Below are 27,007 nucleotides of genomic sequence, written 5' to 3' on the forward strand. Positions count from 1 at the left end.
TCAGAATGACACCAGCACAGTGCCAAAGATGAGAATAGGGACACATGGCATCACCTGCCCCAGATGCAGTATTTCATGTGGATGCAAATTCTGTGTGTGTTGGACTACATGCTTTCAGCTTTACAAAGGACTGCACTTATGACACTATCCCATCAATGTATCACTCTCTAAAAATAACCATATAATAGCAGATACTGTACATGGTGGTTGACAAGTTTGGTAACAGGTAGGCCTACATCAGGGCTGTCCAACTCATTCCGTGGAGGGCCTAGTGTCTGCAGGTTTTTGGTTTTTCCTTTCAGTCGAGCCCTAGACAACCAGGTGTGGGGAATTCCGTACTAATTAGTGACCTTAATTAATCAAGTACAAGGGAGTGAAAACTCACAAAGGTCCTCCATGGAATGAGTTTGACACCTGTGACCTACATAATGGTCATGTTTGCAAGTTTACTTATCACTCCTTTGTCGTGAGAGCTACTGGAACACCTAGGGTGAATGAATGCCAGAGTATGTTTTTGCCAATAAAGTTGACACTCCCAAAGAATCCTGTTGACTTAGATTGCAATAGCTTCAGAGGGTATGATTATATGGTTGGTTTTCACAATTTTGTGTTTCAAGATGGTCTATTCCATTTTGCTGTGTAGGCTATGTATATCCACAACTTTATTCACCTATCTGATCTGTGTGTTCAGACATGAATGTCTACATAGGCCTGCAAGTTTAGGGAAGAGCAAAGAAGTGCATTATTAGGCCGGTAATTGTTTTTTTGTCTTTTTGTGCTGAAGAACTGATGTATTAACTTGTTGGGAAACTTTCTAGTATAGGGTTTTCCAATCCTGTTCCTGGAGAGCTACCATCCTGTAGGTTTTCGCTTCAACCCTGATTCTAATATTTAGCTGATAAGCTGAATCAAGTACAGTAAGTTACAACTGGGGAGTGAACCTACATGAGGATAGCTCTCCAGGAAGCGGTTTGGCGAACCCTGGTCTATTCATTCTTTACACCAGATGCAGATGTGTCGAACCTCAGCACTACACAGCTCATTAAAATAATCAAAGCTTGATGAGTAAATGGTGTTTATATAGCACCATGAAAGAACAGAGCACACGTGGGAAGAATAGAGAAATCTGCATGTGACGAAGGGATCTTATAAGCACAGGTTTAATGTTAGAGCTGTTTGAGAAGTTGGAACAGCTACATCTGGTATTGAGTGGTTGTTAGTCATTGTAAAACAAATACCTCAGATTGGCCTCCCAGATTAATAGACTGGAAAGGTGAACTGGAACAGGGTGTGCTGGTCTGCTTTAAGAAAAAAATAATTTTCTTTTCCACTTACGTCGGCCTGTTCATTAGCAATCGTTTTGCACACCTTTTATACAATTCTGTTTGCACACCGTGTTGTGCTCATTTTCAAGGTTGAGCAAAACTTTTCTCAGGGGAAATATCCAAACGTTTAAATACCAACATTATTGTTTATCTTGTGGAAGTATATCTACAAAGGGGCTGGCTACTTTCTGAGCCTTTTGTTTCCATATGTGCAGGACATTCGAAACGAAGGCCCGACAAATGTGTAAGCTCTGATTGGAGGAGCAAGACAAAATAACACCCCCACTGTAGCCAATGAACGTTCACACCAAACAAGGATGCTCGAATCAGATTGGGCCGTGTTGTCGTGCTTTAAAGCATGAGCTGCTGGGTAAACTAGTATAGTCGCAATCTACAAAAAATCATTTTTGAAATTGGATCATGAGCTGCTGGGTAAACTAGTATAGTCGCAATCTACGAAAGATCATTTTTGAAATTGGATCACGCACTGGTCCATCGCCACTACCCTAATTAACTCAAAGGTGAGTGAACAATGTTAGCTACTTCAAAATAACTAGATTTAATATAGATATCATTCCTAGTTTTCCTGCCCTGTTCCAGAGCCTCCATCACTCATGTGCGGCGCTTGAACAATACTAGCGCCCTCTCATTCCTGCTTTTTAAAATGTATTACTATGTTATTTTTAAAACTAGTATTCGTTGAATGTGTGGTGTCGAGTAGCGTAGAGAGACTAGAGCATGTAAAACTAGTGAGTGACATGAACAAGCATGATGAAATACCAAATACGTCACGGAGTGTTGCACCGACAAGTATGCCGCATTCAAAGCAACTGGGATCTCGTTCAAGATAACCGGGAACTCGGGAAAAAAACTAGACTCGAATGGGAATATCGTTTTGAACGATCATCATAGCAGCAAAAAAAGTGTGTTTATTAATTTGGCAGCACAGGCTTGTCTGTGTAGTCTGCTCTATCCACTAATGCTGAATATATGACTGACACTTGACTAGATTGACTCCATATAATCAATAACTAGAACCATACATATGTATAGTATTTAATCAATACTAGATAGTGTAGCCTGTAATTGCGAAACATTTTACAGTTTAATATTGGATGGGGGAGGGGAAATGACGTGGCTTAATTCCCACTGCCGTAGACTGATGTAAGAACAGTGTGTCCTGGTTTAGCCTCTTTGCGGTAGGGGCTGTAACACTGAGCTGGATGTTACATCCAGTAGAGATAGCATCCAGCTCATTTATATCCGGTTCAGTTTTACATCCAGGGCATTGAAGGACCCATAAGCACCAACATGAATTTCTTAAGGGCATATCAAATTGTGTGTCAAATGAATGCTAAATTTATGTTTTGGGAGAATTAAGAAATGGATACATTAAAAAACACATTTTAAAACATGTACATCTTAAAAATGTGTCATAAGTAAAGGCTTTTATTTCTGGATAAACAGGTTTTAGAAAACATCTTCCAGAATCTTAAGAGGTATCAGAAATGCATCAAAACACCATGCTGATCTGAAGACCCCTGCCATATAATATTCAATTCTTTTTATTTTTTTTATTTTGGATAAATTGTTTTCCTTCTGTAAGTTTAAGAAATATTGCCTTGTAATTCCTTTACTATGAACTTTATTTTCTCATTTCTCTCATGAGGTGGCAGGATAATGAAAGTTCAGAGAAGTTACAAATAATGGTAGAGCAACCAAGTAGTTATAGTGATTTTACTGATATACATTTGGTTTATGAATGAAGTGAATGAAACTCGTAATTCCTTTACCAAATTGGACATTGAATTACTGCAACTGAAATGGCAACAATGGGAATTCCATGGTAGTCACAAACCACAGTTCGGTCACATGCTGCTGTCCTCCCTTCCACTGGCATACTGTTATGTTCAGCTCAATACTGTTTTCTTTGTCTTTCTGTCTGGTGGTCAAAACAAGAGTTTTAAAACTGTCTGTGTCTAGACAACCTCTCGCTCACTCTTCAGTTAACATCAGCTCTTACTGACATCTACCCATGAGCCCCCTCTTTCCATCTACTGTAACCAGCATCCTCACCGACCGACACCAGACATCCATGGCTGTTGAAAAGTGTTTGAAATTTGGTCAGTCCACCCTGGCGTTGATGTTAACGTCCACAGATGGACCAAATCTGAACCTATTTTTCACTAGTTTTGGATTGCACAGTAGAGCACAGCACAGTACTGAGTAGAGTACTGTACGATGAGTAGAACACAGTACAATACAGTAAAGAAAAGTACTGTACTGCACTCTACTCTGCAGTCTAAATATTCCTGCCATTCTAAATGTATTTTGGGTTATAGTCATATTATAATGCTCGCTTGAATATAATGCTGAATATATGTTCCTACCATTGTCACCAATCAACTGCATTATAGTCCAAATAATTCAAATTCAGACACTAATCTGGCTGATGACTCTAGCTAGCTAAGTTCTCTAGCTCTGGGGTTTTCAAACTGGAGTCCGGAGCTGGGGTACTGAAGGGGGTCTGATTTTTGTATCTGTTTTTTGTAGTACCCTAGAAATGCATAATTTTATATATAATATATGAATGTGAAAATAAATATTTAATGAGTATTGCTAGCTGCAACAGAATACAATCTTGGATACCGTTTTTCATGTCTCTTCATCCAGTATGATGAAAGTTAGAGGTAGGTAGACTGGAAGTCGACAGGAACGGTTAGCATGCCAGCAGTTCCTGTTCATCTGACCCTGGAAATGAAGCCATATATCTACTTCCCCAATCTTGAATTTCAATGATTTTTCTATATACCATCTTTGAGAACTAACAATTAAATGAAAGCTAGACAGTCGGAGAGTTGAATTCCAAAAGACGGGCATTCAGTGCACATGGATTTTGTTAATGTTTGAGCAGAGGATCAATGCAATAACCATGGCAAAATGCATAGATTTGCATTTTTATCTCAATGGAATAACAGGTTTTGAAATTTTAGCAAATGTATTAAAAATAAAAACATGTCACATTTACTTTGTTGAAACACATTTGGCAGAGATTACAGCCTTGATTCTTGGGTATGACACTACAAGCTTGGCACACCAGTATTTGGGGAGTTTCTCTCATTCCTCCCAGCAGATCCTCTCAAGCTCTGTCAGGTTGGATGGGGAACGTTGCTGCACAGCTATTTTCAGGTCATCCAGAGATGTTAGATCGGGTTCAAGTCCGGGCTCTGGCTGGGCCACTCAAGGACATTCAGAGACAGCCAAGACTCCTGCGTTGTCTTGGCTGTGTGCTTAGGGTCTTTGTCCTGTTGGAAGGTGGACCTTCCCCCCCAGTGTGGGAACCTGCTCCAGAGCGCTCAGGACTTCATCAATGAACTCTCTGTACTTTGATCTGTTCATCTTTCCCTCGATCCTGACTAGTCTCCCAGTCCCTGCTGCTGAGAAACATCTCCACCGTATGATGATGATGCTGCCACCACCGTGCTTCACCGTAGGGATGGTGCCAGGTTTCCTCCAGATGTGACGCTTGGCATTCAGGCAAAAGAGTTCAATCTTGTTTCCATCAGACCAGAGAATCTTGGTTCTCATGGCCTGGGAGTCTTTAGGTGCCTTTTGGCAAACTCCAAGTGGTCTGTCATGTGCCTTTTACTGACGGGCTGCTGTCTGGCCACTCTACCATAAAGGCATGATTGGTGGAGTGCTGCAGAGATGGTTATCCTCCTGAAAGGTTCTCCCATCTCCACAGAGGAACTCTGTCACAGTGACCATCGGATTCTTGGTCACCTCCCTGACCAAGCCCTTCTCCCCCGATTGCTCAATTTGGCTGGGTGGCCAGCTGTAGGAAGAGTCTTGGTGCTTCCAAATGTCTTCCAATTAAGAATGATGGAGGCCACTGTGTTCTTGGGGACCTTCAATTCTGCATAAATGTTTTGGTACCCTTCCCTTGATCTGTGTCTCGACACAATCCTGTGTCGGAGCTCTACGGACAATTACTTCGACCTCATGGCTTTGTTTTTGCTCTGACATTCACTGTCAACTGTGGAAACTTTATATAGATGTGTGTGTGTGTGTGTGTGTGCCTTTCCAAATCATGTCCAATCAATTGAATTTACCACAGGTGGACTCCAAGTTGTAGAAACATCTCAAGGATGATCAATGGAAACAGGATGCACCTGATCTCAATTTATAGTCTCATAGCAAAGTGTCTGAATTCTTAAGTATATAAGGTATTTCAGTTTGTTTTTTTGCTTTGTCATAATGGGGTATTGTGTGTAGATGAGGGGGTAAAAGATTGAATGTTTTTTTAGAATATGGCTGTAACGCAACAAAATGTAGAAAATGGGAAGGGGTCTGAATACTTTGTATGCACACTCTCGGAATTCTCCCAACCAGGTCATTTGACTATGAAGGCCTGATTCACGCATTCTCCTCTGAACAATTAATGTTGAGATGTGTCTGTTACTTGAACTCAGAAGAATTTATTTGGGCTGTAATTTCTGAGGCTGGTAGCTCTAATGAACTTATCCTCTGCATCAGAGGTAACTCTGGTTCTTCCTTTCCTGTGGCGGTCCTCATGAGAGCCAGTTTCATTATAGCGCTTTATGGTTTTTGCGACTACTTGAAGAAACTTTCAATGTTCTTAATTTTCTGTATTGACTGACCTTCATGCCTTAAAGTAATGATGGGCTGTTGATTCTCTTTGCTTATTTGAGATGTTCTTTCCATATGGACGTAGCCCTATTTGGTAAAATACCATCTTCTGTATACCACCCCTACCTTGTCACAACTCAACTGATAGGCTCAAAGAAAGAAATTCCACAAATGAACTTTTAAGAAGGCATTCCTGTTAATTGAAATGCGTTCCAGGTGACTACCTCATGAAGCTGGTTGAGAGAATGCCAAGAGTGTGCAAAGCTGTCAAGGCAAAGGGTGGCTATTTTGAAGAATCTCAAATATAAAATATATTTTGATACTACATGATTTCATAGTTTTGATGTCTTCACTATTATTCTACAATGTAGAAAATATAAAAAATACGAAAAACCCTTGAATGAGTAGGTATAAAAAATAAAACTTGTTTGTGTATCTATATATAACACCGTGCCTTCAAAGTATTCAAACCTCTTAACTTATTCCACATTTTGTTGTTGCAGCCTGAATTCAAAATGGATGAAATATATTTTTACACACAGTACCCCTTAATGACAGTGTCTCTCTGTCCACCTCAGTGTTATAGCTGCCTCCCTCTTGGAAAGGTATTTTCCCTTTTTTATACACTAAATGTCTCTTCTATGGACTAAATGTAACTTTTGGTAAAAGCCTGATTCTCTTTTGCTGACAGACTAACATAATCCTTGGACAAGTGTGTAAGATGTCGGTCTACATAGGCTTACTTGAACATTCATAAAGCCCTAATCAGTTTACCTATAGGCTCTTCTAAAGTGGTACAGGTCAGAGAAATGGTCCGACCAAGCTGACTCCACACTCCAAGACTGCTTCCATCACGTGGACTGGGAGATGTTTCGTATTGCGTCAGACAACAACATTGACGAATACGCTGATTCGGTGTGTGAGTTCATTAGAACGTGCGTTGAAGATGTCGTTCCCATAGCAACGATTAAAACATTCCCTAACCAGAAACCTTGGATTGATGGCAGCATTTGTGTGAAACTGAAGGCACGAACCACTGCTTTTAATCAGGGCAAGGTGTCTGGTAACATGACTGAATACAAACAGTGCAGCTATTCCCTCCGCAAGGCTATCAAACAAGCTAAGCGCCAGTACAGAGACAAAGTAGAATCTCAATTCAACGGCTCAGACACAAGAGGCATGTGGCAGGGTCTACAGTCAATCACGGACTACAGGAAGAAACCCAGCCCAGTCACGGACCAGGATGTCTTGCTCCCAGGCAGACTAAATAACTTTTTGCCCGCTTTGAGGACAATACAGTGCCACTGACACGGCCTGCAACGAAAACATGCGGTCTCTCCTTCACTGCAGCCGAAGTGAGTAAGACATTTAAACGTGTTAACCCTCGCAAGGCTGCAGGCCCAGACGGCATCCCCAGCCGCGCCCTCAGAGCATGCGCAGACCAGCTGGCCGGTGTGTTTACGGACATATTCAACCAATCCCTATACCAGTCTGCTGTTCCCACATGCTTCAAGAGGGCCACCATTGTTCCTGTTCCCAAGAAAGCTAAGGTAACTGAGCTAAACGACTACCGCCCCGTAGCACTCACATCCGTCATCATGAAGTGCTTTGAGAGACTAGTCAAGGACCATATCACCTCCACCCTACCTGACACCCTAGACCCACTCCAATTTGCTTACCGCCCAAATAGGTCCACAGACGATGCAATCTCAACCACACTGCACACTGCCCTAACCCATCTGGACAAGAGGAATACCTATGTGAGAATGCTGTTCATCGACTACAGCTCGGCATTCAACACCATAGTACCCTCCAAGCTCGTCATCAAGCTCGAGACCCTGGGTCTCGACCCCGCCCTGTGCAACTGGGTTCTGGACTTCCTGACGGGCCGCCCCCAGGTGGTGAGGGTAGGCAACAACATCTCCTCCCCGCTGATCCTCAACACTGGGGCCCCACAAGGGTGCGTTCTGAGCCCTCTCCTGTACTCCCTGTTCATCCACGACTGCGTGGCCATGCACGCCTCCAACTCAATCATCAAGTTTGCGGACGACACAACAGTGGTAGGCTTGATTACCAACAACGACGAGACGGCCTACAGGGAGGAGGTGAGGGCCCTCGGAAAATAGCCTCACACTCAACGTCAACAAAACTAAGGAGATGATTGTGGACTTCAGGAAACAGCAGAGGGAACACCCCCCCATCCACATCGATGGAACAGTAGTGGAGAGGGTAGCAAGTTTTAAGTTCCTCGGCATACACATCACAGACAAACTGAATTGGTCCACTCACACAGACAGCATCGTGAGGAAGGCGCAGCAGCGCCTCTTCAACCTCAGGAGGCTGAAGAAATTCGGCTTGTCACCAAAAGCACTCACAAACTTCTACAGATGCACAGTCGAGAGCATCCTGGCGGGCTGTATCACCGCCTGGTATGGCAACTGCACCGCCCTCAACCGTAAGGCTCTCCAGAGGGTAGTGAGGTCTGCACAACGCATCACCGGGGGCAAACTACCTGCCCTCCAGGACACCTACACCACCCGATGCTACAGGAAGGCCATAAAGATCATCAAGGACATCAACCACCCGAGCCACTGCCTGTTCACCCCGCTGTCATCCAGAAGGCGAGGTCAGTACAGGTGCATCAAAGCTGGGACCGAGAGACTGAAAAACAGCTTCTATCTCAAGGCCATCAGACTGTTAAACAGCCACCACTAACATTGAGTGGCTACTGCCAACACACTGTCAATGACACTGACTCTACTCCAGCCACTTTAATAATGGGAATTGATGGGAAATGATGTAAATATATCACTAGCCACTTTAAACAATGCTACCTTATATAATGTTACTTACCCTACATTATTAATCTCATATGCATACGTAGATACTGTACTCTATATCATCGACTGCATCCTTATGTAATACATGTATCACTAGCCACTTTAACTATGCCACTTGGTTTACATACTCATCTCATATGTATATACTGTACTCGATATCATCTACTGTATCTTGCCTATGCTGCTCTGTACCATCACTCATTCATATATCCTTATGTACATATACTTTATCCCCTTACACTGTGTATAAGACAGTAGTTTTTTTTGGGAATTGTTAGTTAGATTACTTGTTCGTTATTACTGCATTGTCGGAACTAGAAGCACAAGCATTTCGCTACCCTCGCATTAACATCTGCTAACCATGTGTATGTGACAAATAAAATTTGATTTTTTGATTTTTTTGATTTTGAGAAATGTAGCATAGCCGGACACTTAGATTAGGCCTAATAATGCTGTGTATAATTGCTGAATATGTGCAGTGGTTAATGTTTATATACCACTGGGTTACATGGATTAGCCCAGTTCAGGTGTTAAACAATTACGCACAGGTCCAAAGCTATTCCCGTTGCGTTCCTATCATCCTTGGGTTACCTCTTTCTACAGTAAGCGTTTTACCCTCTCCCTAGTTTGATTTGACTTTGTTTGAAGATCAGAAAAAACATTGGTACAGTGTTCTTACTTTGCTTTGGGAGCCAAGATGCTGGTGGGCAAATGTCATGCATCAATATGGCACTGTGTTACTAACCCAACACATCATTAACATTTTGAATCTCTCAAAAGGATTTTAGTCACAATAGAAGTGTGAGATGGATATCTTGGTGCCTTCCTGTGAAGAACGGGCTGAAGGAGTGCCTTTTGGGTATGAAAGGCTGGGCGTTGGAGGTGGTAGTCTCTTTCAAAGTTTTGGTTGGAAGGCGTGTTTAAATCAAATCCATTTTTATTTGTCACATACACATGGTTAGCAGATGTTAATGCGAGTGTAGCGAAATGCTTGTGTTTCTAGTTCCGACAGTGCAATAATATCTAACATGTAATCTAACCTAACAATTTCACAACAATTACCTTATACGCACAAGTGTAAAGGAATGAATATGTACATGAAGATATATGAATGAGTGATGGTACAGAACAGCATAGTCAAGATGCAGTAGATGGTATAGAGTACAGTATATACATATGAGATGAGTAATGTAGGGTATGTAAACATGATATAAAGTGGCTAGTGATACATTTATTACATCAAGATGCAGTAGATGGATTGGAGTACAGTATATACATATGAGATGTGTACTGTAGGGTATGTAAACATTTTTGAAGTGGCATTGTTTAAAGTGGCTAGTGATACATTAATTACATCAATTTTTCCATTATTAAATTGGCTGGAGTTGAGTCAGTGTGTTAGCAGCAGCCCCTCAATGTTAGTGATGGCTGTTTAACAGTCGTCTGGCCTTGAGATAGAAGCTGTTTTTCAGTCTCTCGGTCCCAGCTTTGATGCACCTGTACTGACCTCACCTTCTGGATGATAGCAGGGTGAACAGGCAGTGTCCCTCCCTCCCGTTGGGGGCATGTCTGACATCACGTTTTACCACAATGTTTACCTTTTGCAGAGCAATGTGGAACGTGGACAAGGTCAAAATAACAATCTCTTGAGTAGGCTCAACATTCCTCTACAAATGTAAAGGTCTAATAAGTGAGCACCCTTTTGCACACATGGGTGATTTGTTAGTTTTGTATTTGATACACTAGTGAATTATCAATGTCTCAAGCCTACCCCTTCCATCAGCACACAATGGTTGGCTGTTCAGGCAAATCCGGCAAATGTTTAAGTCTCAAGCATTCCCTCTAAACTCCATAACATTTTCAAATTACCTTACACACGTTGGAATGGACAGTATCTGTTTCTGCAGACTGTGTTCACCCACTCAGTATCTGTATTTCCTTGCTAATTCCCCCCCCCCCCACACACACACAGCTGTTGCTGGTGTCGTGTTGCAGGGTCAAACACCCATATCTCAGCTTTATAGATGTCATCAAAAGAGTGCACCTATTAATAGTAGCTGTAGTAGAAGATTGTGTGGTGTTGCTGTGTTGTTTTCTCCAATGTCGGTGGCTGTAACTGAAGTAACCAAAGTTTAGTTTTTATCTGAGTGTTCACTGCTGCCTCCTTCTGAAGTACTCAGTCTTGGAAGAGGTTAACACTGCTGCCTCATTCTAAAGTACTCCGTCTTGGAAGAGGTTAACACTGCTGCCTCATTCTAAAGTACTCCGTCTTGGAAGAGGTTAACACTGCTGCCTCATTCTAAAGTACTCCGTCTTGGAAGAGGTTAACACTGCTGCCTCATTCTAAAGTACTCCGTCTTGGAAGAGGTTAACACTGCTGCCTCATTCTAAAGTACTCCGTCTTGGAAGAGGTTATTAACACTGCTGCCTCATTCTAAAGTACTCCGTCTTGGAAGAGGTTATTAACACTGCTGCCTCATTCTAAAGTACTCTGTCTTGGAAGAGGTTATTAACACTGCTGCCTCATTCTAAAGTACTCCGTCTTGGAAGAGGTTAACACTGCTGCCTCATTCTAAAGTACTCTGTCTTGGAAGAGGTTATTAACACTGCTGCCTCATTCTAAAGTACTCTGTCTTGGAAGAGGTTATTAACACTGCTGCCTCATTCTAAAGTACTCCGTCTTGGAAGAGGTTAACACTGCTGCCTCATTCTAAAGTACTCCGTCTTGGAAGAGGTTAACACTGCTGCCTCATTCTAAAGTACTCCGTCTTGGAAGAGGTTATTAACACTGCTGCCTCATTCTAAAGTACTCCGTCTTTAACACTGTTGCATCTTATGCTGTCATTGTCTGTGTGGGCTGGTCTACATATTCATCATGTAGGCTAACCAGCCAATCGTGTGTGCCGGCCACGTGTTTGTGTTCCTTTCCCTAAACACTCTTAACAGCTGGTTGTAGAGTTAATGCATACAGACGTGTGTGTGTGTGTGTGTGCGTGTGTTAGCTAGGGTTGGGGGGGTAACCGATTACATGTAGGCTTATCAGTTACTTTTACATTCATCATGGACGTTTGTGAAAAAATATATAATGACACCTTTCTGTTTTCCCAATGGCATTCAATTCAGCATTGAAAATAGGCGTAAGTCTAAGGTTTTTTTTCCGCCAGACCCAGTCTGGCTACAAGTCCGAGGCCTCTTTGATGACACCAAATGCGTTTGATGGATATTTTTTGTCTTCTTGTAAAGCTTCCTTAAGGGGAAAGTAAAACAAAAGTAACAAATGAATCGTAATTATGTTACGGAGTTTGGGTAATCCAAAAGTTACGTTTCTGATGACAATTTTGGACGTGTAAATAGTAGGCTCACACCAGGGTTGGCTCGGCTATGTTATGGCTCGGCTATGTTATGACTCGGCTATGTTATGGCTCGGCTATGTTACACAACCGCCATATTTTGGTGGCCTTGGTGAGGAGCTCGCAAGGAATATGTGGCATAGAGTAGTGGTTATGCTCAGCCAGGTAGAGGAGAAGCAGCTGTGTTCTGTTTGCTAACAACTCAACTGTTCAGCAGCTTTGGTAGGCTACTACTTCTTTTTAAACCAAACCCCTTTAGTGCCACTGTTGTCCTCACAGACGCAACACACTGCATAGACTGATGTGACGTTTCTCTTGCGCTGAGTGATTTACACTAGTGTCTACACTGTGTAACCTATATAGGATACCCGTGTGAGAATCTGGGTTGGAGTGTATAGGCCTGTGGGGGGAGCATTATGTTCTCCCTGGCAGTATTCACCCGAACGTGTCCTGTTTTGATCGTAATGTAATGATGTATAAATCAACTGAATGTAACCTCCATATGTATTTGAATGTGTTCTGTTATTAGGTGAGAAGGATCCCCTAACCTACGCTGGTACATTTTACTAAAGGAATTTGTATCTGTCAGCTACTGTTTGTTTGTCAGACTCACTCATTCTCTATCTCACCCTCTCTCTCAGGTGAGCCATGCCTTCGGTTCCCTCCAGCATAGACTCTGTGCGCCCTGTGTCCTCCGTCTGCCCCCACGCAGCTATGCTTCACAACAACGCTACCAAGGCCAACGGAGACGCCGCCATTTTGAATGGGGGGTCCAAGGTCAATGGAGAAGCAATGGAGAACTTGGGTTTGTTCAACATGAATGGATTGGCCCAAGTGAATGGGGAGGAGGGGGAGAACGACTTGGAGAACACAGTCGCAGGCACTGAGGAGAGGCAGTGGATCCGTCCTGATCTGCCCAGTAGATGCACCTGGAAATTGGGCATGTCCTCTGCCGAGTCCCCTCACTGCCACTCTGCAAAGTGAGTCACACACACTTATCACAAACAGGATTTGCATGTTTCCCAGCCTTTTTAGTGTAGAGAGAGCTGATGGATGTTTGTGGTCAGTGATCATTCATTTCTCCACCCCATGAACATGACGGAAATAGATCCGCAGCATTTCCACATACTCTGCTTATCCTCCCTGCTCTTCAAACACCTCTAGTTTACATAGTCCACTAATTTCCTTGCTAATTCCCCTCACTATTTCCCGTTGCTAAGATATAGTTAGTCACCTGCTTGCTTCACTAGCAGGGAGAGAAAAGAACCAATATATTTGTTTTTGAGCAGCAACCTAAAAGCAGGATTTTGGTTTGCCATTTAGCCAGGCTCCATTTTCCTGCATATTGACACACCTGATAGAGCCAGAACCACAGAGGACCAAAGCCTGTGGGGCTGGTCTTTCTGACTTGGAACCTTTGTAGGAACCCCGTGTGAGCGGGAGGGGTTGGGCAAGGAATTTGGTGTTTCACCATGACTTGGCAATTTCCGATTGTTTTGAGGAACACTGAAAGGAACACTTTGGACATTTTGGCCTAGGGGATAAGGGTGTGTATGTGGTACGCTCGTGCTGAGTGTCTGGCATTTATCTGGAACAGTCTTGCTGTTTTGACAGTAATCTCTCCATTCGATCAATTTAAGTTGTTTATATAAGTTCAATATGGCATCAATAACTCTGTGCGGCTTGGCAAAGGCTTTGTTTATGTCTCACTACCAAAACGAATCCAGAGGCTACCATGTTGCAAAATAAACTCTCGATGTCCCAAAGACAGTATCGTACTGGGGGTACAAAAGTAGCCAAGTTACAAGTTTCCATCTCACATATGAAACAACTTTCAATACTTAGGTGCGAACTTACCCATAAAAGGGAGTTTGCTTTCTTTTTTCTCTTTTTCTCTAATTTGTGAATGATCATGGTTTATATAGATTGCTCTCCTTAACTGAGTCTCCATCCCATTCTTACCTCTCAGGACCGAAGCCCCCAGAATTCTACCCAACATCCTCAGGAGGATTGGAGACACACCTTTAGTCCGCATGAACAAGATACCCAAAGCCTTCGGCCTCAAGTGTGAACTCTGTGAGTATTTACACACATACAGTCAAAGGGCATGACACCCGCTGAGCCTAAAGACAACCAGAGAAAGGCCGTCTGTATTTGAATATCCTTGTTTGTGTTAACAGAATGTTCTTGTGTTTAATAGGATAAATGACAATGTTTCAAGTGAGAGTTAGGCAGGACTGATGCTGAAAAAGGAAGGAAATTCTTGTCTACTTCACCCATATTTTGTGTAGTTCCAGAAGTTAGCGTAGAGTCTTTGTAGCAGTGTAGCCATCTAGATTTTAAATTGGTTGAACTACCACCAAGCTACTGCAAAATGTAGTTTAATTTCTAGTTGAACTACATTTAGTTCACTACTCCCAAAACTGCTGATTTAGCTGTCTTCCCTACAGCTATTTCTTTTTTTTAAGCTATAATCCATAATTCCACATGACAGTGGGAGGAGGGCGATGGTGGAAGGAAACATTAAGAAGGGAAGGAGGAGAAAGTAGCAGATACAGTGCGGCAAAACAGTATTTAGTCAGTCACCAATTGTGCAAGTTCTCCCACTTAAAAAGATGAGAGGCCTGTAATTTTCATCATAGGTACACTTCAACTATGACAGACGAAATGAGAAAAAAAATCCAGAAAATCACATTGTAGGATTTTTAATGAATTTATTTGCAAATTATGGTGGAAAATAAGTATTTGGTTACCTACAAACAAACAAGATTTCTGGCTCTCTCAGACCTGTAACTTCTTCTTTAAGAGGCTCCTCTGTCCTCCACTCGTTACCTGTATTAATGGCACCTGTTTGAACTTGTTATCAGTATAAAAGACACCTGTCCACAACCTCAAACAGTCACACTCCAAACTCCACTATGGCCAAGACCAAAGAGCTGTCAAAGGACACCAGAAACAAAATTGTAGACCTGCACCAGGCTGGGAAGACTGAATCTGCAATAGGTAAGCAGCATGGTTTGAAGAAATCAACTGTGGGAGCAATTATTAGGAAATGGAAGACATACAAGACCACTGATAATCTCCCTCGATCTGGGGCTCCACGCAAGATCTCACCCCGTGGGGTCAAAATGATCACAAGAACGGTGAGCAAAAATCCCAGAACCACACGGGGGGACCTAGTGAATGACCTGCAGAGAGCTGGGACCAAAGTAACAAAGCCTACCATCAGTAACACACTACGCCGCCAGGGACTCAAATCCTGCAGTACCAGACGTGTCCCCCTGCTTAAGCCAGTACATGTCCAGGCCTGTCTGAAGTTTGCTAGAGAGCATTTGGATGATCCAGAAGAAGATTGGGAGAATGTCATATGGTCAGATGAAACCAAAATAACTTTTTGGTAAAAACTCAACTCGTCGTGTTTGGAGGACAAAGAATGCTGAGTTGCATCCAAAGAACACCATACCTACTGTGAAGCATGGGGTGGAAACATCATGCTTTGGGGCTGTTTTTCTGCAAAGGGACCAGGACGACTGATCCGTGTAAAGGAAAGAATGAATGGGGCCATGTATCGTGAGATTTATGAGTGAAAACCTCCTTCCATCAGCAAGGGCATTGAAGATGAAATGTGGCTGGGTCTTGATCCCAAACACACCGCCCGGGCAACGAAGGAGTGGCTTCATAAGAAGCATTTCAAGGTCCTGGAGTGGCCTAGCCAGTCTCCAGATCTCAACCCCATAGAACATCTTTGGAGGGAGTTGAAAGTCCATGTTGCCCAGCAACAGCCCCAAAACTTCACTGCTCTAGAGGAGATGGAGGAATGCATGGAGGAATGGGCCAAAATACCAGCAACAGTGTGTGAAAACCTTGTGAAGACTTACAGAAAACGTTTGACCTCTGTTATTGCCAACAATGGGTATATGACAAAGTATTGAGAAACTTTTATTATTGACCAAATACTTATTTTCCACCATCATTTGCAAATAAATTAATTAAAAATCCTACAATGTGATTTTTCTGGATTTCTTTTTCTCATTTTGTCTGTCAAAGTCGAAGTGTACCCATGATGAAAATTACAGGCCTCTCTCATCTTTTTAAGTGGGAGAACTTGCACAATTGGTGGCTGACTAAATACTTTTTGCCCCACTGTATGTGGCGATGACATGGAGACTGGGTTAAATTGGAAGTGAGGGAGAATGAAATAGACCATAGAGTGAGGGAGAAGTTCTTCAGACTCCTCCTGTAGTACAGTTAGCCTCTGTATTAGACTCCTCCTGTAGTACTCGCTTGCTATGAATACTGTTATTATTGTAAAGGCAACATAGCCTCCTTTCCCCTCATTAGTCTGCTAGGCAGTAATGTATGGTTGTAGGGGTCTTGTCTCAGGTATCACTCTGGGTGGAGCGGGTTTGGCCACCTGAAAGTCCCTCTGTTCTGAGGGAATAAGTAACCTTTCTGAGGGCTACAAGGTGGGGAGGGAGGGGGGCCGGAGAGGGACGAGGTCTTGTATCAGGTGTCACTAGGCTGAATTGTCAGTCACCAGCTTTGGGAAGTCCGGATGTGGATTCTGGGGGAAATGTTCTTGTCATCTATTTTTATTTATTTCACCTTTATTTAACCAGGTAGACCAGTTGAGAAGAAGTTCTCATTTACAACTGCGACCTGGCCAAGATAAAGCAAAGCAGTGTGACAAAAACAACAACAGAGTTACACATAAACACACGTAGAGTCAATAACACAATAGAAAAATCTATGTACAGTGTGTGCAAATGTAGAAGAATAGTGAGGTAAGGCAATAAATATGCTGTAGAGGCAAAATAATTACAATTTAGCTTTAATACTGGAGTGACAGATGTGCAGATGATGATGTGCAAGTAGAGATACTGGGGTGCAAAAGAGCAAGAGGATAAATAACAATATGGTGATGAGGTAGTCATGTGTGCTATTTACAGATGGGCTGTGTACAGTGATCGGTAAGCTGCTCTGACAGCTGATGCTTGAAGTTAGTGAGGGAGATATAAGACTCCAGCTTCAGATATTTTTGCAATTTGTTCCAGTCATTGGCAGCGAATAACTGGAAGGAAAGGCAGCCAAAGTAAGTGTTGGCTTTGGGGATGACCAGTGAGATATACCTGCTGGAGCAGGTGCTACGGGTGGGCATTGCTGTGGTGACCAGTGAGCTGAGATAAGGCGGAGCTTTACCTAGCAAGGACTTATAGATGACCTGGTGCCAGTGGGTTTGGTGACGAATATGTAGTGAGGGCCAGCCAACGAGAGCATACAAGTCGCAGTGGTGGGTAGTATATGAGGCTTTGGTGATAAAGCGGATGGCACTGTGATAGACAACATCCAGTTTGCTGAGTAGAGTGTTTGGGGCTATTTTGTAAATGACATCGCCGAAGTCAAAGATCGGTAGGATAGTCAGTTTTACGAGGGTATGTTTGGCGGCATGAGTGAAGGAGGCTTTGTTGCAAAATAGGAAGCTGATTCTAGATTTAATTTAGGATTGGAGATGCTTAATGTGAGTCTGGAAGGAGAGTTTACAGTCTAACCAGACACCTAGGTATTTGTAGTTGTCCACACATTCTAGGTCAGAACCGTCCAGAGTAGTGATGCTAGTCAGGCAGGAGGGTGCGGGCAGCGATCGGTTGAGGAGCAAGCACTTAGTTTTACTAGCATTTAAAAGCAGTTGGAGGCCACGGAAGGAGTGTTGTATGGCGTTGATTATTGGTGTTATAGCATCAGGTAATTTTAAAGACCACGACTGGGTATTCTGCCCGGCGCCAGCGATTGAATCCCGGCAGTACATTTCTCTGATTGGCCAATGACTGGTTAAGTACAGTAATACCAGACGGTTAATAGTAGGTCAGTTTTGGACCACCATCCACATGTGTTATTTGGGTTCACTACATGTGAACCATGTCGTGGTCCTCAGTCTAAATATCTCGCCAGTGAGTTATTTTATATATATTTTTTACGGGCTTAATTGTTTAAAGTCAATCTCTGGTTGATTCCCATGGCTTAGTGAGACAAAAAGTTCTGTTTCCATGGCACTTGCATGGATTTTCATGTGATTCGGATTTACTCTTTGGCTGACTAAGTCCACAGTGGATTTGGGGCCGTTTGGCACAGATTCAATCGGCTATTGTACGTGTGAGTGAGAAACGCTGGACCTTTGGATGACCTCCCCACCTGAATTTTTCCAAATCGGCTCATGCCAGCTCTGTCTCTTCCCATAATCCTCCTTGTCTGTGGCAACTTCTACTGTACTTCCTGGCATTGCTAAGGGGCTTTACAGTTAACTTGTACACAGGGGGATTCTGTTTAAGTCTTCTCTGTGGTATATCTAAAGTACACAATAACATCATAATATAAGCAGCTGCAGTACATATTGATGATTCAACATTTCCTTAAATCCTCTCTCTTTCTCTCTGTGTGTAGTGGCCAAGTGTGAGTTCTTCAATGCAGGGGGCAGTGTGAAGGACCGTATCAGTCTGAGGATGGTGGAGGATGCAGAGAGAGCTGGCATCCTCAAACCTGGAGACACCATCATCGAGCCCACCTCCGGCAACACCGGTACGTGTCTCTAGGATTCCCTGAGCGCTATAAACAGGCTTATTCTTGGACAATGGAGGGGGAGGGAGGGGGGGAGCAAACTACCTGCCTGAAAACACTCCTGCCACTTATGGACATATTCCACCACTACGTATCAAAACACACGTCACTCACAGTGGAACGATTACACACCCAAGTCAAAGGAATTCTGTTGTTGTTAGTGTGTCTGTGTGTGTGAAAGAGCGTTTAACATTTAGTTTTGCCTGGTAATGTCAAGTAGTCACTGAGACCTCCCAGCTTACCTTTGTCATTAGGATCTTGTCACTGTAGCCCTGTGTTCTGCAGTATGGTGTTCTGCTGGCATGACCTGTTATTCACATCTGTATTGACTCCTCTCTCTCTGTGTGTTCTGCAGTATGGTGTTCTGCTGACATGGCCTGTTATTCACATCTGTATTGACCTCTCTCTCTGTGTGTGCAGGTATTGGTCTGGCCCTGGCCGCTGCAGTTAAAGGCTATCGCTGCATCATCGTCATGCCTGAGAAGATGAGCATGGAGAAGGTGAGACTGGTGTTTGTGTATCATCCATGCGTAGGCATTGGAATGTAACTAAATGTAATCTAATCTTGTGTTCCCAGGTGGATGTGCTGAGAGCCTTGGGGGCGGAGATCGTGCGTACCCCCACCGCTGCCCGTTTTGATTCGCCAGAGTCCCACGTGGGCGTAGCCTGGCGTCTGAAGAACGAGATTCCTAACTCTCACATCCTTGACCAGTACCGTAACGCTAGCAACCCCCTGGCCCACTACGACACTACTGCCGAGGAGATCCTGGAGCAGTGCGATGGTACGTTGGTGTGTGACTGCAATGGAGAAATTGAGTGAATAATACCTATTTCCTCCTACTCTTCTAATAGACCTCTCTGCGCCACTCTGCCCTTGCAGGTAAGGTGGACATGTTGGTGGCAGGAGCTGGCACAGGTGGCACCATCACTGGCATCGCCCGCAAGCTGAAGGAGAGATGCCCCAACATCAAGGTAGGCACCAAGTCACTTAACACAATGTCCCAGATCTATAAGAAGGCAATCTATCTGACTAGAATGTTATCGCTCTGTACCCTGTCAGTTGAATTCCATTCAGTCTTGTAGAGCCAATTCCAAACTCATTTAGCTGAAAGTATACAACAAGAGTTCAACCCAAGGCCCACAGTTATAAGGCCTGTTGGGCCGAGTCATAAAGTAGGATCATAAAGTAATATTGCATCTCCCGTTGATGAATAAAGCCATATAATGTGTCTCAATGATAAAGATGAATACAGATCTTAAGTTGCCTTGTGTGTGATGTATTTATTACCATGTCACTTTGGCTTATTGATGTAATGGTTTAGTTAACAGTGTTCTGTGTTGTGTAGATCGTGGGCGTGGACCCTGAGGGTTCTATCCTGGCTGAGCCAGAGGAGCTGAACATGACAGACAAGACCCAATACGAGGTGGAGGGCATCGGATATGACTTCATCCCCACCGTGCTGGACAGATCTGTGAGTGTGTGGCAGTGATCTCCTGAGTTGAGCGGTGTTTTCTACTCTGCATACAGTAACGGTCACAACACACAAGTGGAAGGAAAATGACTCCTAAGATAATATTGTATATGATTGCTATAGTAGAATGCATATAAATGTTACTCTCTGATTCAGGTAATTGACAAGTGGTATAAGTCCAATGATGAGGAGTCCTTTGCCATGTCACGCATGCTGATCAGGGAGGAGGGGCTTCTTTGTGGTAGGTTGACATCACACACAATGATTGGTGCTCCCAAAGAGCAAGGGTCTCTCTCTCTTGTTCTCTCGCTCTGTCTAACTGTCTCTCTTTCTAGGAGGTAGTTCAGGCACGGCCATGGCTGCAGCAGTGAAGATGAGTACAGAGCTGAAGGAGGGCCAACGCTGTGTCGTCATCCTGCCTGACTCCATCCGCAACTACATGTAAGGGAGGGAAGAGGGGGATGAGTGGAGGAGGGAGATTGAACAGGAAAGGGGGATGGGGGGGTTAAATGTGTGGAGAAGGAGCATTAACATGCCAAGTGTTTTTAACAGGGTATGTAGTACCAGTGTTGTGAGCCTTGAGTGTGACTGTTGTAATCCCCCCCGCCAGGTCTAAGTTCCTCAGTGACAACTGGATGTGTGATAAGGGCTTCCTAACCCCAAATGACCTGATGGTGTCCAAATCCTGGTGGTGGAACCTGACTCTGCAGAGTCTGAACCTGTGTGCCCCTATCACCGTGCTGCCCTCCGTCAACATCAAGAAGACCATCAAGATCCTCAAGGAGAAGGCTTTTGACCAGGCACCCGTCGTTGACGAGTCCGGGTACGATTTTCCCTGGTTACCATGGTCACCTGTTTGTCATTCAGGCCGAGTGTCAATGTACCCTATAGTGTGACTGTTAACAAAACATTAGTCCCCTTGACAAGAGGTCAATACAGGCATTTTATTAATCAGCGTGTATATGTTCATGATAGTTTCATTCACAAGCAGTTCTGCTTGTATTCAGGTGTCATAATGCTAATTACCATATTCTCTCTCTCTCGTCTGTGTAGCATGATCCTAGGGATGCTTACCCTGGGCAACATGTTGTCTTCTGTGCTGGCTGGGAAGGTCAAGGTGTCTGACCCTGTCTCCAAGGTGCTCTACAAACAATTCAAACAGGTCAGTTCCCTTACCTACATGCTCAACAATATGCCACACTCTCACAAGAACACTTCAACTCAACTGTGAGCTGCTAAATAAAGTTCTCAAACTGAAGGCTATCATTGAGGAGAGCAGGGGTACTTAACTACTATTTGAGAAGGTCCGGTCACACACATTTCCTAGGTGACAAAGGTCCGGATGGATACTGCAATTCTACACATTTTTTCTATGTCTTATGGCATGCTCATATGATACCTGACTGACACAACAAAATCATGGGTGCCCCCCTTGGGGTCAAGGCCCCTGGGAATGTCATCTGGCCACGATAACTACAAGATTGCTGGTTATCCTAACTTACCTACCTAGGTAACATGGGATTTTTGATCAACTGGACATTTGACGGTTTTACGTAGCTCTAAGGTCTGTCAGTGAATGACAGAGGAACCTCCCCTGTTCTGGATCTGGACTGTGGTCCGCCTGTTGTAGTTTTGTAATTCTCATTTGTCCCACTCTACCCCCTCAGGTGCGACTGACCGATAACCTGGGTAAGCTGTCCCGTATCCTGGAGACAGATCACTTTGCCTTGGTGGTGCATGAGCAGATCCAATGTAAGTTTACACCTCCTTCCTCTCTTCCATCAACCTTAATCTTCCTGTCTTTCTCACTTCCTCTTACTCTCTCACACTTCCTTATCTCACCATTTCCCCGCTATCTTGTATTGCTCCTTCTGTCTCTTTTCCACCACTGATAGTTACCTTTGTCAGACAGTAGAGAAGAACATTCCTAGCAACACCTGCTGTCTTCGGTTGACCCTGAACTGGCCCTCCTACAGGGTCAGGGGTCATTCCTGGTTCCTGTCCAGGTAACCGTGTCACCTGTCCGCTGCCATAGCAAACCCCCACCCGGCCAGAGGCAATGTGGTGCTTGTTTTCCCTCTGACTAGCTTGCTGTTCAACGTTAGGGGCTGTTCATCAGTTTGGTCAGATAAGCCTGCAAAAATAAAATCACAAGTCGTTACATAGCATATTTGTCTTTCTCACAGCCTAGGGAACACAAGGCGTAATGATGCTGTCTGATCATCGGTTTTGTGGTCTAGTAGATTAACAAGGTGTGTGTTGGGTGACAGGGTTTTGGTGCCTGGCAGTGCCTGGCCACCAGTAGAATAGGGCAATACCCAGACTGCTGTGTAAGCATAGACAAGGGGATTTAGCTTAATATGCCATAATGCTTTTTGTCAGCCCACCACCACAACTTCACCAGAGGACAAATTAATGTTTTACATTATTTTCATCAACTATCATTTACTGAGACATCCCAAGGACAAGTGGTTTTTCTTGACAATGTGCCCTGAGCAGGAAAAACTCTGTCCCTCAGCTGTGACTAGGCAAACCCCTATGCTCCCTATCATATTTTACTATGTTCATCCTATATTCAGTGTTCCTTATCTAACAGCAGGGGTCTCTTCGGAACCTGACTTTCATTGCGACCTAACCCTGTCTCTCAAACACAGGAAGCTAGTTGCATAACTTCTTGTAAACTGATATGGTTTGATTCAGTATAATTGCCGGCTATTGTATAATGCATTGCTTCATTCTTGGATAAAGACCTTAGGGAGTTTCAACTTCCTTTATAGCAAACATTCCCATATGAAAAAGGGAGAATATGTTTAATTGGATAAGTATTTTGACATCATTTATGTAGTATCTTTCATGCAGGACACATTTCAGTGGTTCTACAACTATTCTCCTATTTGTCACAAATGTTCTCTTGCACCTAAAGTCTTATCTCAATAGTACTATTACCCCTCTCTCTTGTCTCGCTGTGTGTCTCTCTCTCTCTTTCTCTCCCGTCCTCTGTCTCTCTCTCTGTGTAGTCATGGCGGACGGCTCCTCCTGTCTGAGACAGATGGTGTTTGGGGTGGTGACGTCCATTGACCTACTCAACTACATCACCACGCGCGAGAGGCGGGGAAGCGCACGGGAGCGCACGATGTCGGAGTGCTCCATGACATCTGAGTGCTCGCTGACCGACGAGCTGTAACCACTTTCTGTTTCCTGTGCGTTGGAGGAAGTGACCCACCCCCCCCAAATATTGACAATGAAGAAGAAGATGTAGACTTTTAGGAGGTTGTGGTTTAATCTTAAAATAATAATTATTTTCCAACCTTCTTGGCTACAGCTGTTTTGTTGGTTTTGTGATTAGAATCCTAATTTACTGTAGCCTTTGCTGCGATTTAAGTAATTTAGCTGGTTTCAGATACATAGTTTTCCACTAAACTTTAAGGTATATAAATTACATTTTACAAAGTGTGCAACTATACGTTACCATCTGTCTTGCCTCTTCATTATTGAAAGTAACTTTTACTTTTCTCTTTAAAAAGAATAGTGTTCATGACTTGATTTTATTGCAGAGGATACTAAAACATTAGAATATGCTCGCTAGACTAACGACTCAGTAAATTTTAATCTTTCAGCTAAATGGTCATCTACCTACCATTTTGTATTGCATTGAGATTTCTATGTAACTGATATGTGAATGTGACTTCCATTTTAGTGGAGAACAGCAAAACATTTCTGAAATTTGCCGTTCCCCTTTTAGACTTAAAAGCGCATCATAGTTTTTCTTTGATACCAACAGAGTTAAATTGCCATCTAGTGATAACTAAAGACATAGTATGTGCCTAAAATTGTCATTTGGGTTCATCGATCTGAATTGAATACCTATTCAGTATGGAAAAAAAATAGAGGTGTCACATTGACAACATTCAAAGAGAGAGGGTGTCAATGAAGGGTACCTTCTTTTGTTTGAAGGGTTTGGCCTTGAAGGGTCAACAAGCACACAGCGTAGGTCAGGCCAAGGATAGGTGAGTTTGGCACAAAACCAAACTGCAACCCAAAACAGTATGACTTGTGTTGGGTCATTTGTTTTTCTTGTATTGAAACAAGACATTGAATAGTTGGCTGGTTGAAAGTATTTAAAGTAGCCATACAGTGCAGGTCTTTTATATCGGCCTGTCTGGGGCAGGTTGTCTAAGTTGGGTTGTTTGACCTTTTTTTTGCTACCTTTCTGTTCTGTTTGTCTTCCTGTTTTAATCATGACTGTGTTATGTTATGTATGACAATGGACCCAGAGCTGTTATGATCTATTCATTAACTTACATCCACTAGCAGGGATGGAGGTGTAAAATATGACTTTAGTGTCATATTTGCGTGAGGTGGAGCATGTTATGATATTTGAACAATATTCCCTGTCATTATTTCCACTCTGGGTTCAGCTGTTCATTTCATATTTCTCTTGATTTGTCGATTTCAGGTTATTTTGTGACAACTATTATTACCGGCTTCCATTAAAGGCCCTTTCTCTTGAGCAAGTTTCAAGTTGTATTAGTCATACTGTATGTATGTGATCAGTGGTGACCAGTCATTCAGGCAAAATGTTTTGAGTTAATAAAGCTGCATACAAGCATGGTCTCTGTTTTTTGTTTTGTTTTCTTGAGTAAGGCAGCTCCAGAATGCAGGTGTTTCAGCCTAGCTCAGTGCCTTCTGTGTTGGAGGGGCAGCCAGTGGAAAATACAGAGCGTAGGGGTTGGAAATTGCGCCGTGATTGGCTCACTTTTCTTTTACTCATGGGGACACTGTTACCACAAAATCTACAGGGAGAGCTAGAAAGTTCAAGCCCCTTGGGTGCTGCCATAGATTTACATTAGAAGTGCCCATCCAAGAAGGCTCAATGTCATTTTATCTGTGGCCAATGACATCAAATCATGTTATATCTACCGTAGCCTTGATTGGACTGATAATTTCAAAATTTTAGCTAGCAAGCTAGACGAGCAGTCATCTTCATGAATCATGTCATCAATCTACTGGAAAATCCTTGTCGTATGAAAAATTATAGATAAACTTATCAGTGCTCATCGGCCATTGGACATAAACATTACCCAACAAGTTGTAAATTGCAAATTCAACAATGAGTGGTTTGGAAGGAATCAGTGGCTAACTGCAAGCGTAGCAAAGCAATCACTATTTTGCTTCCCCTGCTATTTGTTGGAAAGGGTGTATGGTCCAAGTCTGGGTTTAAGGGTCTATTTTCCAAGTTTAAAAGGATAAACATTCACATGCAACACCACAGGCCAGAAAAGGGTGAATACATTGGCCATGCTGTCAATCAGTGAGTTCAAGACAACTGTGAACTCTGGGGCTCTGTTTGAGCTTTCATTGTCTGCTTATATGCCCCCTTTATGTATCCTACAGTTCTGACTTGGTGTACAGGGAGAATACTGTAAGAACGGCCCACATTCTGAATTCTGTCACTGTATTTCAAAAGTGCTGAACAAATACTTTTTTTGACACTGTCTGTCTTAGCTCATTCATATCTTCATCGAAATTAGTGATTGCCTCTTATGCGCTCATCATTCCCTTATGCCATTGTTTGTACATCTCAATTGTCAGTAGAAACCACATTTGTTTAAGCAAGTCACCCATATCAGCTATGTTTTTTAATTAGGCAGTAATTGAGGCTGAATGAACTGTTTCACTGCCAGAAAAGGCTTTGCTAATAGCCAGGTGTAGTGGCACTAAATAGTGCTGAAACTAAAGCTCTGCTGTTGGGAGAGCTTTATGTAGGTCCTAACAGTTTTTGGGCACCGTTTGTCACCGTTATAGTGCAATTAATGTATTGGTTAGTGTTGTGTTGTGTAGTGGCTTGCCCCACCAAGATTTATGGTAAAATCGCCACTGTACGGGATACACATGGTATACACCGTCCGACAGAATGCTTACTTGCAGGTTCCTTCTCGACAACGTAACAAGAAATAATAAAAGATAAGAATACAAACAAAAAGTAAATGGCTCAGTAGAATAGAAAACATTTTAGCATAAGTATAATACAGGAAGACACAATTTATTGTCCAATGATTACACGTTTTGGGGAAGAGGGAATTGGGGGGGAAAGTGTTTAAATTGCACAGCATTTAGCAATAAGAGTCCGGTACCAGCAGAGGTGTATGTGTGTGCTAAGGTGTGAGGGTCAGTGCAGGTGGTCTGTCCAGTTCAAGTGTTCAGCAGTCTGATGGCTTGTAGATAGAAACTGTCTCTGAGCTTGTTGGTATCAGACCGACCGTAAGGGAGTGAACAACTTGTGGCTGGGGTGTGTCGGGTCCTTGATTATGCTGCAGGCCTTCCTCAGGCACTGCTTCAAGTAGATGTCCTGGATGGGTCGGAGCACGGTCCCAGTGATGAACTCGGGCATCTTCACCACCCACTAGAGGATGGCCTTGCGGTTGTGGATGGAGCAATTCCCGTATCAGGTCGTGATGCAGTATTATTTGTATTTGGAGAGGACCTGGGGTGGCATGCCGAATTTCTTCAGAGGCCATAGGAAGTAGAGATGCTGTTGCGCCCTCTTGACAAGAGTGATGGTGCTGTTGGTACATGTCAAGTCCCCATGATGTGGACGCTGAGGAACTTAAAACTCTACTGCAGTCCTGTTGATGTAGATCAGGGTATGTTCCCTGCTATGCTTTCTGAAGTCAACAATCAACTCCTTTGTTTTGTTGAGAGGCTGTTCTCCTGGCACCATAATGCCAGTTCACTTACCTCCTTCCAATAGGCTGACT

General features: G+C 43.3%; 1 protein-coding gene across 1 annotated transcript; it reads left to right on the plus strand.

Annotated features, from left to right (window-relative positions):
* The first annotated feature begins 1,677 nt into the window (after positions 1-1,677).
* LOC112241846 (cystathionine beta-synthase) lies at positions 1,678-24,860 on the plus strand. The gene is made up of 14 exons (XM_024409875.2): positions 1,678-1,846; positions 12,807-13,145; positions 14,135-14,241; positions 18,604-18,738; positions 19,198-19,277; positions 19,355-19,559; positions 19,658-19,749; positions 20,124-20,249; positions 20,406-20,490; positions 20,585-20,690; positions 20,860-21,072; positions 21,303-21,411; positions 21,917-22,001; positions 23,267-24,860. The coding sequence occupies exons 2-14, from the start codon at positions 12,814-12,816 to the stop codon at positions 23,431-23,433; spliced, it is 1,842 nt and encodes a 613-aa protein (XP_024265643.2). The 5' UTR covers positions 1,678-1,846; positions 12,807-12,813; the 3' UTR covers positions 23,434-24,860.
* Positions 24,861-27,007: the final 2,147 nt, after the last annotated feature.

The sequence above is a fragment of the Oncorhynchus tshawytscha genome, linkage group LG03 (assembly GCF_018296145.1).
Source record: "Oncorhynchus tshawytscha isolate Ot180627B linkage group LG03, Otsh_v2.0, whole genome shotgun sequence".
In the NCBI taxonomy this organism is placed as follows: Eukaryota; Metazoa; Chordata; class Actinopteri; order Salmoniformes; family Salmonidae; genus Oncorhynchus; species Oncorhynchus tshawytscha.

Bases quoted from the DNA above. Each gene is read 5' to 3' on its own strand.
- LOC112241846 (XM_024409875.2), top strand. From the start codon at position 12,814: ATGCCTTCGGTTCCCTCCAGCATAGACTCTGTGCGCCCTGTGTCCTCC. The intron at 14,242-18,603 runs GTGAGTATTTAC...CTCTGTGTGTAG, and splicing joins CGGCCTCAAGTGTGAACTCT to TGGCCAAGTGTGAGTTCTTC. The intron at 18,739-19,197 runs GTACGTGTCTCT...CTGTGTGTGCAG, and splicing joins GCCCACCTCCGGCAACACCG to GTATTGGTCTGGCCCTGGCC.